The following is a 17,149-nucleotide window of genomic DNA, read 5'->3' as shown; positions in this document are numbered from 1 at the left end:
GCTTGTTGCTATCCGCCCTGTCCATACCTCTCATAATTTTGGAGACCACAATCAGGTCCCCCCTCACCCTCCATCTTTCCAACGAAAACAATCGTAATCTACTCAACCTTTCTTCATAGCTAGCACCCTCCATACCAGGCAACATCCTGGTGAACATCCTCTGCACCCTCTCTAAAGCATCCACATCCTTCTGGTAATGTGGCGACCAGAACTGCACGCAGTATTCCAAATGTGGCCGAACCAAAGTCCTATACAACTGTAACATGACCTGCCGACTCTTGTACTCAATACCCCGTCCGATGAAGCAAGCATGCTGTATGCCTTCTTGACCACTCTCCAATCTATTTATATTTTGCTGTATTCTCTGACAGTCCTCCTCGCTATCTGGAACTCCACCAATCTTAGTATCATCTGCAAACTTGCTAATCAGACCACCTATACCTTCGTCCAGATCATTTATGTATATCACAAACAACAGTGGTCCGAGCACGGATCCCTGTGGAACACCACTAGTCACCTTTCTCCATTTTGAGACACTCCCTTCCACCACTACTCTCTGTCTCCTGTTGCCCAGCCAGTTCTTTATCCATCTAGCTAGTACACCCTGAACCCCATACGACTTAACTTTTTCCATCAACCTGCCATGGGAAACTTTATCAAGCGCCTTACTGAAGTCCATGTATATGACATCTACAGCCCTCTCCTCATCAATTAACGTTGTCACGTCCTCAAAGAATTCTATTAGGTTTGTAAGACATGACCTTCCCTGCACAAAACCATGCTGCCTATCACTGATAAGTCTATTTTCTTCCAAATGTGAATAGATCTTATCCCTCAGTATCTTCTCCAACAGTTTGCCTACCACTGACGTCAAGCTCACAGGTCTATAATTCCCTGGATTATCCCTGCTAGCCCTCTTAAACAAAGGGACAACATTAGCAATTCTCCAGTCCTCCGGGACCTCACCCGTGCTCAAGGATGCTGCAAAGATATCTGTTAAGGCCCCAGCTATTTCTTCCCTCAGTAACCTGGGATAGATCCCATCCGGACCTGGGGACTTGTCCACCTTAATGCATTTTAGAATACCCAAAACTTCCCCTTCCTTATGCCGACTTGACCTAGAGTATTTAAACATCCATCCTTAGCCTCAACATCCGTCATGTCCCTCTCCTTGGTGAATACCGATGCTCATTAAGAATCTCACCCATTTCCTCTGACTCCACGCATAAATGCCCTCTTTTGTCTTTGAGTGGGCCAATCCTTTCTCCAGTTACCCTCTTCCTCCTTATATACGAATAAAAGGCTTTGGGATTTTCCTTAATCCTGTTAGCCAAAGATATTTCATGACCCCTTTTAGCCCTCTTTATTGCGTGTTTGAGATTTGTCCTAGTTTCCCGATATTCCTCCAAAGCTTCATCAGATTTAAGGCGCCTAGATCTTATGTATGCTTCCTTTTTCATCTTAACTAGTCTCACAATTCCACCCGTCATCCATGGTTCCCTAATCTTGCCATTTCTATCCCTCATTTTCACAGGGACACGTCTGTCCTGCACTCTAATCAACCTTTCCTTAAAAGACTCCCACATTTCAAATGTGGATTTACCCTTAAAGAGCTGCTCCCAATCCACATTCCCTAGCTCCTTCCAAATTTTGTTATACTTGGCCTTTCCCCAATTTAGCAGTCTTTCTTTAGGACCACTCTCGACTTTGTCCATGAGTATTCTAAAACTTACGGAATTGTGATCGCTATTCCCAAAGTAATCACCGACTGAAACCTTAACCACCTGGCCGGGATCATTCCCCAATACCAGGTCCAGTATGGCCCCTTCCCAAGTTGGACTATTTACATACTGCTCTAAAAACTCTCCTGGATGCTCCTTACAAATTCTGCTCCATCTACGCCTCCAACACTACATGAGTCCCATTCAATGTTGGGGAAGTTAAAATCTCCCATCACGACCACCCTATTGCTCTCACATCCCGCACATGAGGGAGTCAGGGGCATTGGCTGCGTCCCTGAACTCCCACATTGAGCACGAGGAGCATCACACGGGTCTGGGCTCTCCTGCCATTTTTACACCTTACCTTAACTGATTACAAATATAATATCAAATAATTAATAAGTGAAAGGAATAAGGATTTTACTTACCAATCACAATACTTACCAACCCACGAAGAGTTAAATTTCTCCCAGCTACTTACCTTCCCAACAGACCCCTGGCCACTGCTCCCGCCGAAAATCTGAAGGCCACTTCTCCTGCAAGGTAAGTTTTAAAGGGTAAACCTACCTTTCGGACAGACTCCTAACCACTGCTGCCACCGAAAATCTGAAGCTATAACTTGCGGATTAAAGAAAAAGAAAAGAGAGAGCTTACCTGATATTCACTCACCCCCTTAAGTTAGAGCAGGTGGAAGGGTGGGAGACACTACAAGAGTAGTGTCTCGGGTTTAGCAACCGCCCAACTTAAATAGACGTAAAAATCAAACACTTAAGCACCTACCTGATTCCCAAGCTGCACTCCGGCTCCCTCTCTCTCTCCCGCTCCCTGAAATGAAGGCCGCTGGAACCTGGATGCAAGTTTAAACACCTACCTGAATCCCAAGCTGCACCGCTGTACTCCGGCTCCCTCCCTCTCTCCCGCTCCCGGAAATGAAGGCCGCTGGAACCTGGGGGCAAGTTTAAACACCTACCTGAATCCCAAGCTGCACTCCGGCTCCCTCTCCCGGAAACAAAGGCCGCTGGAACCTGGATGCAATTTTAAACACCTACCTGAATCCCAAGCTGCACCGCTGTACTCTGGCTCCCTCTCTCTCTCCTGCTCCCGGAAATGAAGGCCGCTGGAACCTGGGGGCAAGTTTAAACACCTATCTGAATCCCAAACTGCACTCGCTGCATTCCGGCTCCCTCTCTCCCGCTCACGGAAATGAAGGCCGCTGGAACCTGGGGGCAAGTTTAAATACCTACCTGAATCCCAAGCTGCACTCTGGCTCCCTCCCTCTCTCTCTCCCTCTCCCGGAACTGAAGGCTGCTGGAACCTGGGGGCAAGTTTAAACACCTACCTGAATCCCAAACTGCACTCGCTGTACTCCGGCTCCCTCTCTCTCTCCCGCTCCCGGAAATGAAGGCCGCAAGTTTAAACACCTACCTGAATCCCAAGCTGCACTCGCGGCACTCCAGCTCCCACTCTCTCTCCCGCTCCCGGAAATGAAGGCCGCTGGAACCTGGGGGCAAGTTTAAACACCTACCTGAATCCCAAGCTGCACTCGCTGCGCTTCGGCTCCCTCCCTCTCTCCCACTCCCGGAAATGAAGGCCGCTGGAACCTGGGGGCATGTTTAAACACCTACCTGAATCCCAAGCTGCACTCGCTGTTCTCCGGCTCCCTCTCTCCCTCCCGCTCCCGGAAATGAAGGCTGCTGGAACCTGGGGGCAAGTTTAAACACCTACCTGAATCCCAAGCTGCACTCCAGCTCTCTCTCTCTCTCCCGGAAATGAAGGCCGCTGGAACCTGGGGGCAAGTTTAAACACCTACCTGAATCCCAAGCTGCACTCCAGCTCCCTCTCTCTCTCCCGCTCCCGGAAATGAAGGCCGCTGGAACCTGGGGGCAAGTTTAAACACCTACCTGAATCCCAAGCTGCACTCCAGCTCCCTCTCTCTCTCCCGCTCTCGGAAATGAAGGCCGCTGGAACCTGGATGCAAGTTTAAACACCTACCTGAATCCCAAGCTGCACTCGCTGTACACTGGCTCCCACTCTCTCTCCCGCTCCCGGAAAAATGACCCCTGGAACCTGGGGGCAAGTTTAAACACCTACCTGAATCCCAAGCTGCACTCGCTGCACTCCGACTCCCTCTCTCTCTCCCGCTCCCGGAAATGAAGGCCGCTGGAACCTGGGTACAAGTTTAAACACCTACCTGAATCCAAGCTGCACTCCGGCTCCCTCTCTCTGTCCTGCTTCCAGAAAAGAATACCCCTGGAACCTGGGGGCAAGTTTAAACACCTACCTGAATCCCAAGCTGCACTCCGACTCCCTCTCTCTCTCCCGCTCCCGGAAATGAAGGCCGCTGGAACCTGGGGACAAGTTTAAACACCTACCTGAATACAAGCTGCACTCCGGCTCCCTCTCTCTCTCCCGCTCCCGGAAAGGAAGACCCCTGGAACCTGGGGGCAACTTTAAACACCTACCTGAATCCCATGCTGCACTCGCTGCACTCTGGCTCCCTCTCCCTCTCCCGGAAATGAAGGCCGCTGGAATCTGGGGGCAAGTTTAAACACCTACCTGAACCCCAAGCTGCACTCCGGCTCCCTCTCTCTCTCCCGGAAACTAGTCTGGAGACCTGGGGGAGCATCGTGAGATGGAGCAAATCGTGACTCAGAATGGACTTGGGCGAATGAAACTAATCTCTCCAAGAAGACTAGAAACAGGAGCAGACCATTTGGCCCATCGAGCTTGCTCTCCCCATTCAATTCAATCCAGGCTGATCTCGGGCTTCAGATCCATTTTCCTGCCCGCTCCCCATATCCCTTAATTCCCTGAGAGACCAAAATCTGTCTGTCCCGGGCCTTAAATATATTCAACATCCACAACCCTCTGGGGTAGAGAATTCCAGAGATTCACAATCCGTCTGAGTGAAGTAATTTCACCTCATCTCAGTCCCAAATGATTGGCCCCCTTACCCGAGACAGTTCCCACCCTGCCAAACCCCCTCAAAATTTTGTGGGTTTCGAAGAGATTCCTGTGCTGTAATTTACTTTGTTCTTTTGCCTGGAAGGGTAGGGGGTTGTAGTTCAGACGGGCAGCATGGTCGCTGCAGGCTTGGAAGGGCCTGTTCCTGTGCGATAATTGTCTTTGTTCTTTGAGATCATCTACTGTTTATGTTGTAACCTGAACACATCCAGCTCAAAGTCTTGCTGTACTGTTACCCTCTACATATTGTTTATCTTCCACAGACATTTGGACATTTCCCGTGACAGAACTTCCAGTTTTTATAAATTCAAGCTGACCCGGAAAGTCCTCACTGCCTTTGCGCAGAACCTTAAAAACCTCGTCTCACTGGATATCTCAGGTCACCTGATGTTGGATAACTCCGCAATCTCAAGCCATGATGAAGCCCTGGGCCCTGCAAGGTGAGACCTGAGACTGAGCCAAATATCTAACTCTAGAAGTACTTATACTGGTCATAGTTTACACACCAAGTCGCTTTCATTCTTTTCACATCTTATCAAGTTTTCAGAATGTTTCACAGCCAGTGAACCGTTCTGAGGTGCAGTCACTGTGGTTATGTCGTCAGTGCCTGTGGCCTACATGCAGAGCCAGGCCTCACATACCACAATCAGGTGAATGACCAGTTTGATGGGTTTTTGATGGTGTCTGTTTAGAGCGGAATTAGACACCCGGCGCACTCCCTGGCCCTCTTTGAATAAGGCTCCCATCTCTGAAACCGAGCGTTGTGAGTTCAACTTCACTCCAGGACTTGAGTGCATAATCTCAGCTGACACTCTACTGCGGCACCGAGGCATTGTTCTATTGACAGAGGTGCTGTCCTTTGGATACAAGGTTAAAATGAGGCCCAGATGGCCTGCTGTAGTGGTTCCAGGGGCATTTTGAAGATCCCATGGTACTCCTGGAAGAATTGCAGGGGGGGTTCTCCCAGTTTCCCAGTGAACACTCATCTTTTAATCAATAAATCCATTTAATTAGTCATGCGTCGCTCTGGGAACTTAGGATAACAAGAATTTGCATAAATACTGTGCCTTTATCTCAGTAAAATATCTCAAGATACTTCACAAGAGTATAAACGGACAAATATTGACACCAAGCCAAAGAAGGAGATATTAGGACAGGTGACCAAAACCTCTGTCAAAGAGATGGGTTTGAAGGAGCGTCTTACAGCAGGAGAGAGGCAGACTATATTAGCGAGGGAATTCCAAAATTCAACATCTAGATGGCTAAAGTAAAGTGTAAAACTTCTTACTGCGCTCACCCCAGTCCAACGCCGGCATCTCCACATCATAGATGGCTAAAGGCATGGCTACGAATGATGGGGCACAAAGTGGGCACAATTTTACTAAAAGGGAACAAAGTCCCATAGCGAGCGCGTTTAGCCGCATGTTTCCGGGCGCTCGCAGCGCCGAGAAACACATGGCTATAAAACGCCACTTGCGTTAGATAAGGGGCCACCGGGGGGGGAACACGCAGCCGAGACCGTGAATACCCTGTTTCCTACACTGAGGAGCTCCGCTCGCAGGAACTCCTCATATAGCGAGAGATCGGGACCCCATTTTTAAATGGCGTCCCAACATTCGAGGCCCCTGACACAACTGCTTTGAGGCCCCTAATGCGAACCCCAAGCCCCAATGCACCTAAGGGAGGGTCCCCGGCCCTGCCCACACCTACCCGCCCAACACCTGCACAGGGCACCCCCGGCCAATCGTCAGCACACAAGAAATGCTTGCCTGGCACCTTGGCAGTGCCGACCTGTCACCCTGGCAGTGCTACCTGGACACTTTGGCAGTGGCAGGCTGGCATCCAGGTGGCACTGCCAGGGTGACAGGCTGGCAATACCAGGGTGGCACCAGCAGTGCAAGGGTACCGCCCTGCCTGCCCAGAGGGCAAGCACCTGGGGGCCTCCAATCCCCTGAGAGCGCCCCATGAGCGCATTTCCAGTCTGAACGGCGCTCGCCCGAGGTCTCTGAGGCGAAGGAGATTGATCCCCCTTTGGGTAACGGGTATCTGCACATTAAAGTGAGACTGGCTGTCTGATTTTAATATGCGGATTTGCCTAAAAGTGACCCCACACATTTACATCGCAACGTTTTACGGGAGATCGCGTTGGATCTCGGGAGGGGTTGTGAGACGGGTAGATCCCGGGATCTGTCGGCCACATTGCGCCGTGGCGAGCTGCTTTTCTTGCGCAGCGTGGCCATTCGATCGTGTCTAGTATATCATTGTGTGGGAAGTGCCTGGTAATGTTTCTGAGAGATGTGATGGGACTCAGTTACTGCACTAATTTGCCTCACATTTTTTGTGTTCAGCACTGAGCCACAGAAGAGCAGCATTGAACCTTTCCGTGCACTGAAGAGATCCTTTCAGTTCCTGGGACTGTTTGACACCACACTGTGTAATCTGACTCATATTCCTGCCTATAAGGTACGTGAGACTGGCCATTCCTCACAATTAGTCTTTATAAATCATTTACGATGCGCGTGTATATCTGTGCATGCATCTGTCCATGTGTGCATGTGTTTCCAGGTGTGTGTGCATGTGTGTGACTGTATCTGTTCATTCATGTATGCCTTTGGGCATGTGTGTCCCCATGGTTTTCATGCACACGTATGTGTTTGTTATCTGCTATAATTGCTTGGAGCAAAGGCAACAAGGTGGTTAGCACTGCTGCCTCACAGTGCCAAAGGCCCAGGTTCAATCCCAGCCCCGGGTCATTGTCCGTGTGGAGTTTGCACATTCTCCCCGTGTCTGCGTGGGTCTGACCCCCACAACCCAAAGATGTGCAGGGTAGGTGGCTTGGCCATGCTAAATTGCCCCTTCATTGGAAAACAAACCAAATTGGGCACTTTAAATTTAAAAAAATTTGCTTGGAGCTAGAAGAGGGTCCTAAGAATTTTCGAGCCTGTGTGAGGGGTTTGTGTTTTTCTCTGGCTGATCTGTAGACTGATTTACAGATTGTGCTTCTGTTGCTAGATAACTGGTGAAGCAAATGAGGATCAAATCTTGAACGCCATTGAAGCTTACACTGAATATCGACCAGAGATTGCATCACGCGCAATAAACCACCTCTTCGATATCGCACGGATCGAACAGTGTGACCAACCATTGCGTGCTTTACAGGTGAGGTTCGACGGCTAAGTTCAGTGACTGGGACGTGGCAATTTTAAAATGGTATTGAGGCATGCTTTAATAATGTCAGTGACGAGATCACTGCTTCCTCCGGGCGACGTGCTAAACTTTGTTAACCTGGTCCACTTTGTGACATTTCCCTTTTTAGCACCAAGGTCACTGTTGTCTTCCCTTCACGCATTGCACTCAGAGTAGAATGACATTGCCCCACACAGAATTCCAACTGTTTGTGCAAACAGCGAGAACTTTGGATTCTAAAGATAAGAATTTTATTATTTCTTTGTTAGTTACTTGTTCCTTCAACAGGAGTTTACAATAAGAACATAGGCTTTCTCACGGCACCGAGGTCCCAGGTTCGATCCCGGCTCTGGGTCACTGTCCGTGTGGAGTTTGCACATTCTCCCCGTGTTTGCGTGGGTCTCACCCCCACAACCCAAAGACGTGCAGGGTGGGTGGATTGGCCACACTACATTGCCCCTGAATTGGAAAAAATGAATTGGATACTCTAAATTTATTTTTTAAAAAGAACACAAGCTTGTTGCAAGGAGAAAGTTGGTCAGATGAAGTAATAAGAAACTAAGGAGCTGAAAAATGTCTCCCCCTCCAAAAATAAATTGTGAGTAAATGATGGAACTAGGAAACAGCCTGATGTTGCAAAGGGAAGACAGTGTAATTAGTACTCTGGAAGGATGTAATCAAAACACTTTGTCCACACCCTGCTTTGGGAGTTTGTGACGGTGCCAAACCTGAAAAGGGAAAAGAAGAGAAAGTGTGGTGAAGGGGGAAGGAGTGATTAGGTGACAAAGCTTTTAACATCCTGTGATTAGTGGTTTCCATTTGTGGAAGATTTTTGGCCTGGAGATAGATGGCTTAATCTCAGAAAGAATGAAACAAATTTAAAAAACGATGTAACCTAAATCAATTAAAGTGTGTTCTGGAATTCCCTCTCTAAATCTCTCCACTCCGTGCTCATAGAATCCCTACTATGCACAAGGAGACCATTCGACCCATCGAGTACCGACCCTCCGAAAGAGCACCCTGGCCCACTCCCCCGCCCTGACAACGCAATCCTGTAACCCCACCTAACCGTTGCACACTAAGAAGGATATTTCAGCATGGCCAATGTACCTAATCGGCTCATCTTTGGACGGTGGGAGGAAACGCAGACGCTGGGAGGGTGTGTAAACTTCACACACAGTCCCATAAGGTCGTAATCAAACCTGGGTCCCTGGCACTGCGCCATCTCTCCTCCTTTAAGGTTTTGGCCACCTGTCTAATATGTGTCTAATTTTATTTGATGACACTCCTGTGAAGCACATTGGGAAGTTAAAGATGTTGCAAGAGTTGGCCCAGGATCTTGCTGGAATATACAGGAGGGAGGGAGGGAAGTAACTTATTCCAGGATTGTGAAGCCCAAGGAAAGATTGGAGATACAAACATAAGAAAAGCTGAACTGTCAATCTATCTTGTACTTGGCACGGTAGCACAGTGGTTAGCACTGTTGCTTCACAGCTCCAGGGTCCCAGGTTCGATTCCCCGCTGGGTCACTGTCTGTGCGGAGTCTGCATGTTCTTCCTGTGTCTGCATGGGTTTCCTCCGGGTGCTCAGGTTTCCTCCCACAGTCCAAAGATGTGCAGGTGAGGGTGGATTGGCCATGCTAAATTGCTCTGAGTGTCCAAAAAAGAGTTAGGTGGGGTTACTGGGTTATGGGGATAGGGTGGAGGTGTGTGCTTGGGTGGGGTGCTCTTTCCAAGGGCCGGTGCAGACTCGATGGGCTGAATGGCCTCCACTGTAAATTCTATGATCATGATGAAAACAAACTCCAACATCCCTACAGCCCCACCCTCACACAGTCAAACAATGCCCTGGAAAAACAGGATTAGAGCCAATTTAGGGGAAAAAACTTTTGCAAGTTCCTCTGCAACCCTGAAAGTGCTCAGACTGCGCAGGATTGCAGTAATAATGTGATGCGAGTGGATCTCAGTGCAGACTGGCATAGAGGGGAATACAGTGATGTCGCGAGGATGAGGGCGGTGTAGGGAAGAAGAGGTGATGGGATGGTTATTTGCAGAGAGCAGTGTTTTGAGATTGGCTTCCCACGTTGATATCGTTGAAGTAGAGAGATGGGGCCATGTTTGTTTCAAAATCTTTCCTGCTTCCTTGTTGCAGCTGGTGATCTCTGCGTTGAAGTATCACAAATTTGATAAAAGTGTCCAGGTGACAGGCAGTGCGGCTCTCTTCTACCTGACTGGCTCAGATTACCGGCATGAACAGAGCATCAAACTCCGCCGGCAGGTCATTCAGGTGGTGCTGAATGGTATGGAGTCCTACCAAGAGGTGACGGTACGAATATATCCATTCAATCTATAAATGTCTACCTCTAAACTGAGCGCTTTGTATTTTAAAGACTGCCCTGTTCACTGTTCTGTTCACCATAAATATTGTTTCTCCGTCACCGAAGACTTGTGCTAGATGCAGACTGGTGGCTGCTGTGATGTTCTGCTAGCGATGGCCCTGCCTTAACGCCTTTTGCTGCTCACCCCCAACTTCACCATCCCGCTAGCTTCTGCTGATTCAAACTGCACTCAGTATCCTCACTCACATTAGGTGAATTTGACATTTTGAACTCCCCCTCTGTATACCCGAACAGGCGCCGGAATGTGGCGACTAGGGGATTTTCACAGTAACTTCATTGCAGTGTTAATGTAAGCCTACTTGTGACACTAATAAAGATTATTATATTATTTTTATTATTATATCCCACCGCCATGTCCTCGTCATCGTAACACATCGCCATTGTTTCAAAATCATTGCCCTCGCTTTGGGTTCCCTGAAACCCCCAGTTATCTATATAAGTTTTGTTTTACACTGCCCTCCTCACTCTTTCCCCCCCCCCCCCCCCCCAACCCTCCGAGACTCACCCCCCTCACTCACTCCAACACTGACCATCTCCTCGCCACTTGATTTTTGTTGTGTGCTCAGTAATACTTTTTCTTCTGAATTTCACTCTCGGTTCCTTCCTGGCGACACAGGTGCAACGGAACTGCTGCTTGACGCTCTGTAACTTCAGCATCCCGGAAGAGCTGGAGTTCCAGTACCGGCGAGTCAATGAGCTGCTTCTCAGTATCCTCAACCAGACCCGGCAGGACGAGTCCATCCAGCGCATTGCGGTCCACCTTTGCAACGCACTGGTCTGCCAAGTTGACAATGATCACAAGGAAGCAGTGGGGAAAATGGGGTTTGTCACGGTAAGTATGGTGAAGCTGGTTATTGTCAAACTCCGGGGCGCGACCCGCGGCTTTTAATAATGTCGGCTGCGAGTGGCCTTCAAAATGGCCAGGAACTGATAAAATAAAATTCGGCTGCACTGAAAAAAAAAAAGGCTGTGACCATATAAAAAATGTTTTGCCGCACTGCGCATGCGGCGCGATGGCACCGATGATCGGGCACGCATACGCAGTGCAGCTGCATTTGGGTTTTTTTTTCTTTTGTTTTTATAAATTTAGAGTACCCAATTAATTTTTTCAAATTAAGGGGCAATTTAGCGTGACCAATCCACCTACCCTGCACATCTTTGTTGTGGGGGCGAAACCCACGCAGACACGGGGAGAATGGACAGTGACCCAGAGCCGGGATCGAACCTGGGACTTCAGCGCCGTGAGGCTGCAGGGCTAACCCACTGCGCCACCGTGCTGCCCAGCCGCATTTGATTTTATATGGTCGCAGCCTTTTTTCAAGTTCGGGGGGGGTCAAAGGGACCCAAAATCATTTCCTCCATTTTTGTCAGCAACAAACAAGGTAAGAGAAAATGGTGGGTCGCGCAGGTCGGCCGGCGTGGGTCGCGAAGGTTGGCCGGCGTGGGTCGCGAAGGTTGGCCGGTTGGTAAAAATGGGTCCCCGGAAAAAAAGTTTGAAAAACACTGGGCTATTGTATCATTGTCATTGTAACATGCTCCAAAAACTACTCATGACCTTAGTGTGGAGAAACGGATCCATGTAGCATATTCCAAAATGGCCCCTGCATTTATTCACCCTTCATAAACCCAACAGTACGGTAGCACACTGGTTAGCACAATTGCTTCACAGTTCCAAGGTCCCAGGTTCGATACCCGGCTTGGGTCACTGTCTGTGCGGAGTCTGCACGTTCTCCCCGTGTGTGCGTGGGTTTCCTCCGGGTGCTCCGGTTTCCTCCCACAGTCCAAAGATGTGCAGGTTAGGTGGATTGGCCATGCTAAATTGTCCTTAGTGTCCAAAATTTCCCTTAGTGTTGGGTGGGGTAGCTGGGTTATGGGGATAGGGTGGAGGTGTGGGCTTGGGTAGGGTGCTCTTTCCAAGAACCAGTGCAGACTCGATGGGCCGAATGGCCTCCTTCTGCACTCTAAATTCTATGATAACCACATGAAGAAAGACTTACAAGTTCCTCAGCTCTTCCCAAAGGGCTTTATAAAGTGAAGTCATTGTTTTAGTGTACGAGATGCAGCAGTGAATATGCACACAGCAAGATCCGCAAACAGCAATGTGATAATCTGTTTTAATAACATTGGTTGAAGGTTAAACTTTGGCCGGTATAACAGGGGTAACTCCCCTGTTTTTCTTCCAGGCTACTGTGGGTTCTTTTATATCCATCCAAGAGGGCAGATGGAGCCTTGGCTTAATGTTTCACCTGAAAGGTGCGACCTCCGACAGCACATAGTCCTCTCAGCAGCTACACTAGGAGTATAAACCTGGATTTAATGCTCAAGGCCCTGCAGTGAAATGAAGCTCACGGCCTTGACTAGAAGAGGAAATTTGGCAAATCCCAACTCATTCATCCTGAACGACTATTTAAAAAATAAATTTTGAGTATCCAATTCATTTTTTTTCCAATTAAGGGGCAATTTAGCATGGCCAATCTATCTAACGTGCATATCTTTGGGTTGTGGGGGTGAGATCCATGCAGATACGGAGAGAATGTGCAAACCCCACACAGACTCGAACCCGGGTCCACTGCGCCGTAGGTAGCAGTGCTAACCACTGCACCACCGTGCTGCCCCTATTCATCCTGAAAGACTACACGCTATCTACCCGTTTCTGAAATTAGTCCAAGATTCTTGCGCTCACTGCCCTACTCAGAGTCTGTTCTGCATGTTGATCACTTTATATGGCAAACCTCTTGATATCAGTTCTATATCGGTCTTTGAGAACTTTGAATCTCTGTCCCCTTATCGTTTAGTTCCAGCCTAATTAAAGTAGCGTGATGGATTTACCTTCTCCATATGTTTTTACTACCTTCTGCCAGGGCACCTCTCTCTAATACTGCTAACAGTTGGTGCTTGAGGCCACAAGACCCAATGGAGAGGTTAAGTGTGGATGGCCTTGCCCTTTTTGTACATTTGTTTGGTGAAATAGCCAAAAGCTTCGAGAGACATTCCCCATAACTCGCGAGAGGTCAACATCCTTCGAAACAGCTTTTTACCATTTTCTTCAGCCTGTCCTTCACCAACAAACTATTTGAGCAGTAATTATACTGGATGCTCCTGGTGGTCATATCCGCTGAACAGCTGGGTCTGGGGACGCGTGGGGTGGGTTTGATTGTAAAACATCTGCAAACAATATCTGTACCTCGGCCCAAATAAGATGCAAGTGTGCGGGTGTTCTGTACAGAGACGATGCTGCTGATCTGTTTTAACCTTTGTTTTATTCCAGACAATGTTGAAGTTGATTCAGAAGAAATTGACGGACAAAGTGGTAAGTTTAAAAAAAAAAAGATGAACCTTCATTTACATGGTGCCTGTCACGACCTCCAGATGTCTTAAACCACTTCACAAATAATGACGGACTTATGAAGCGTAGATGTTGTAATGTAAGAAACGCAGGTACCAATTTGTGATCAACAAAGTCCCACAAACACATTATTACCTAATATTTGTTATTTTACATATTATTTGTTTTAGTGATGTCTGTTGAAGGGTGAATGTTGGGGATTGGTTTCTCTCAGTCAGCTGGACAGCTGGTTCGTGGTGCAGAGCGAGGCCAGCAGCGTGGGCTCAATCCCCTTACCGGCTGAGGTTATTCTCAACCTTGCCCCTCGCCTGAGGTGTGGTGACCCTCAGGTTAAATTGCCACCAATCAGCTCTCCCCCTCAAAGGGGAAAGCAGCCTGTGTTCATCTGGGACTACGGCTACTTTACATTTACAATATTGTCCAGGACACCGAGGAGAACTCCCCTGTGCTTCTTCGCAACAATGGCCATGGAATTTTTTAATGTCCATCTCAGTTTAAAGTCTCATCCACAAAAATAATCGTACCTCCAACAGCGCAGCACCCCCTCGGTCCCACAGTGTTAGGAATGGGTTAACAGACCATCCAATTAAGTACTAATTTGATGTCAATTATCCAATAGAAGTCACTGATATATAAAGGGGTTTACAGGTGGCACTATCTGTTGGTGGAGATTTGTGTGTGAAGTTGGATCAAAGAAATAAAGGTGTTTCGTGGAGAAGCAGAATTCTTGTCTCCTTTACAGCAACCCAGAAAGTTACACACACAATGGAATGTCAGCCTCAATTTTGTGCTATTGTCTCGAGAGAACCCACAGCCACCTGACTGGCAGGTGGAAGAATGCTATGCACTGAGCTAGAGCTTTTCTTCACCTGTGAGCTCGGGAATTCATGTGTGGGAGGGTTACCCAGTGCTGACTGTGTGGGTAAATGCATTGTTGAACTCAGCTGTAAGCCACACAGACCAGAAGGTCGCAAGTTCCAACTTCTTCCATCGGGCAGGAGATACGAAAGTCTGAGATCACGCAGTAACAGGTTCAAAAACAGCTTCTTCCCCGCTGTTACCAGACTCCTGAACGACTCTCTTATAGATTGAACTGATTCTTCGCACATCTTCTCCACTGAGTAGTACTGCACTCCGAATGCTTCACCCAATGCCTGTGCCTATGTATTTACATTGTGTATTTATGTCATGTCCTATGTTTTTTCATGTATGGTACGATCTGTCGGGACTGTGCGCAGAACAGTATTTTTCACTGTACCTCGGTACATGTGACAAATCAAATCAATCAGTTCATTCCTCCGATTGCATGGTGCTAGCTGATCTGAGCCAGGACCAGAGTTCAAATAACACGATTGACTTCCTAAAGCTGGTGAGATCCAGAGTGGAAAGTTTTACCTTGTCCCTGTTCCTGATTCCTGCCGTAAAGTGCACATTTGTAGCAAAAATTGGATGAAGACAAGATGGGGCTCAACTCCCCACAGTTCACACTTATTGTCAAGGATCATATATCAGTCACACACTTGTGAGACATTTGGGGTCAAAATGATTGGTTCCACTAAATTTTTCTGTGAATTTATTTTGCTTTCACCTCCCGAGCCCAGTACTCATAAGCAATCCGTTTGCTTCTATACTAAAAGCAGAAAATGCTGCAAATTCAGCTGGTCTGTTAGCATCTGTAAAGAGAGAAACCGAGTTAAGGTTTTGATGAAAGGTCATTGGCTGAAATGTTAATTTTATTTCTCTCTCTCTCGCTGCTGCCTGACATGCAGACTATTTCCATTATTCCCTGTTTTTATTGAAGATTCCAGTATGATGCTTTCATTGCTGTCCTATATTGGTCCATTTAACACATTCTTCAGGGTATCTATGAGCTTGAGTGGGAAACATTTTGACCATCTCCCTTCACCCCTTCTTTCTTTTTCTGCAGTGTGACCAGGTTATGGAGTTTTCGTGGAGTGCCCTATGGAATATTACAGATGAGACGCCCGATAACTGTGAAATGTTCCTAAACTGCAATGGGATGAAGCTGTTCCTCGAGTGTTTGAATGTAAGTGTGACCCTACGTTTACAAATACGGTATGCATTTAGGGGGGGAAAAATAATTGAATTGTTGCTCTGTTGTGTCTTGGCTGGTACCACGGCTCTCTGGATAGTCAGAGGTGACTGGTGGTTCCTTCTACAGTTCTCACCTGCAGACTGAGAGAGCCTGGCTATGAATGGTGGAGGATATGGGGGCCCAGCTGTGATTGGCTATGGGGACCCTGTTGTGATTGGCCGTTGGGACCCAACTCTGATTGGCTGTGGGGAACCTGTTGTGATTACCTGTGGGGAACCTGCTGGGCCCAGCTGTGATTGGCTGCTGGGCCCAGCTGCGATTGGCCGTGGGGTCCCAGCCGCGATTGGCTGTTGGGCCCAGCTGAGATAGATGCATAGTGTGGGAGCAGGTTACAGTTCCCCGAAAACTCTTGATTAACCGTACTCTGTATCCTGTTTTTCTTTTTGCTCCTACCATTCCTTTATCCTCCCATAATCCTAGGAATTCCAAGGAAAGCAAGAATTACACAGGAACATGTTGGGACTGCTGGGAAATGTGGCTGAGGTCAAGCATTTACGGCCACACCTGATGACCACACAATTCATCAGTGTCTTCAGGTTGGTGCTTTTATATCCAGGGGACACATTCCCTGTACATAACACAAATTTAAAAATAATAATTTGCCCTTTCACCCCATGCAGCTCCGTTCCAATCAATGTTTATACAGTAGTCAGATTGACGCCAAACTATTTCTTTTATAATTCACCCAATTATGCTTGCTATAATGTCGTCTTTCAGAGACTTGGAGGTAGATGATAGCGGAAATCAGCTGCCTGTTTAATGCCCCCTTTGACTTTCCTTTTTAAAAAAAATATTTTTATTGGAATTTTAACACAATATCAAAATTTACATAACACATAAATTTAAAAAACAGAACCAGAACAAGCACATCAACAACATATATATCACACCCTTTTAAAAAAATAAATTTAGAGTACCCATTTCATTTTTCCAATTAAGGGGCAATTTAGCCTGGCCAATCCCCCGGGCCTGACGGGATATATCCAAGGATTCTATGGGAAGCAAGAGATGAAATTGCAGAGCCGTTGGCAATGATCTTTTCGTCCTCACTGTCAACAGGGGTGGTACCAGGGGATTGGAGAGTGGCGAATGTCGTGCCCCTGTTCAAAAAAGGGACTAGGGATAACCCTGGGAATTACAGGCCAGTTAGTCTTACTTCGGTGGTAGGCAAAGTAATGGAAAGGGTACTGAAGGATAGGATTTCTGAGCATCTGGAAAGACACTGCTTGATTAGGGATAGTCAGCACGGATTTGTGAGGGGTAGGTCTTGCCTTACAAATCTTATTGAATTCTTTGAGGAGGTGACCAAGCATGTGGATGATGGTAAAGCAGTGGATGTAGTGTACATGGATTTTAGTAAGGCATTTGATAAAGTTCCCCATGGTAAGCTTATGCAGAAAGTAAGGAGGCATGGGATA

At 47.6% G+C, this 17,149-nt stretch overlaps 1 protein-coding gene across 1 annotated transcript in view; it reads left to right on the top strand.

The window, feature by feature from the left end:
* The window catches only part of zer1 (zyg-11 related, cell cycle regulator), a 50,655-nt gene that overhangs the window by 11,839 nt on the left and 21,667 nt on the right, over positions 1–17,149 (top strand). Inside the window, exons 5-12 of the mRNA XM_072488845.1 lie at positions 4,949–5,125; positions 7,034–7,148; positions 7,698–7,844; positions 10,023–10,196; positions 10,886–11,101; positions 13,538–13,579; positions 15,543–15,662; positions 16,152–16,267. Of these exons, the coding sequence (XP_072344946.1) occupies positions 4,949–5,125; positions 7,034–7,148; positions 7,698–7,844; positions 10,023–10,196; positions 10,886–11,101; positions 13,538–13,579; positions 15,543–15,662; positions 16,152–16,267 (1,107 nt within the window). The remainder of the gene's footprint in view (positions 1–4,948; positions 5,126–7,033; positions 7,149–7,697; positions 7,845–10,022; positions 10,197–10,885; positions 11,102–13,537; positions 13,580–15,542; positions 15,663–16,151; positions 16,268–17,149) is intronic.

This window comes from Scyliorhinus torazame, chromosome 22, assembly GCF_047496885.1.
Source record: "Scyliorhinus torazame isolate Kashiwa2021f chromosome 22, sScyTor2.1, whole genome shotgun sequence".
NCBI classification, from domain to species: Eukaryota; Metazoa; Chordata; class Chondrichthyes; order Carcharhiniformes; family Scyliorhinidae; genus Scyliorhinus; species Scyliorhinus torazame.
The sequence above is the reverse complement of the archived record's forward strand: the minus strand, read 5'-3'. Positions and strand labels throughout refer to the sequence as shown.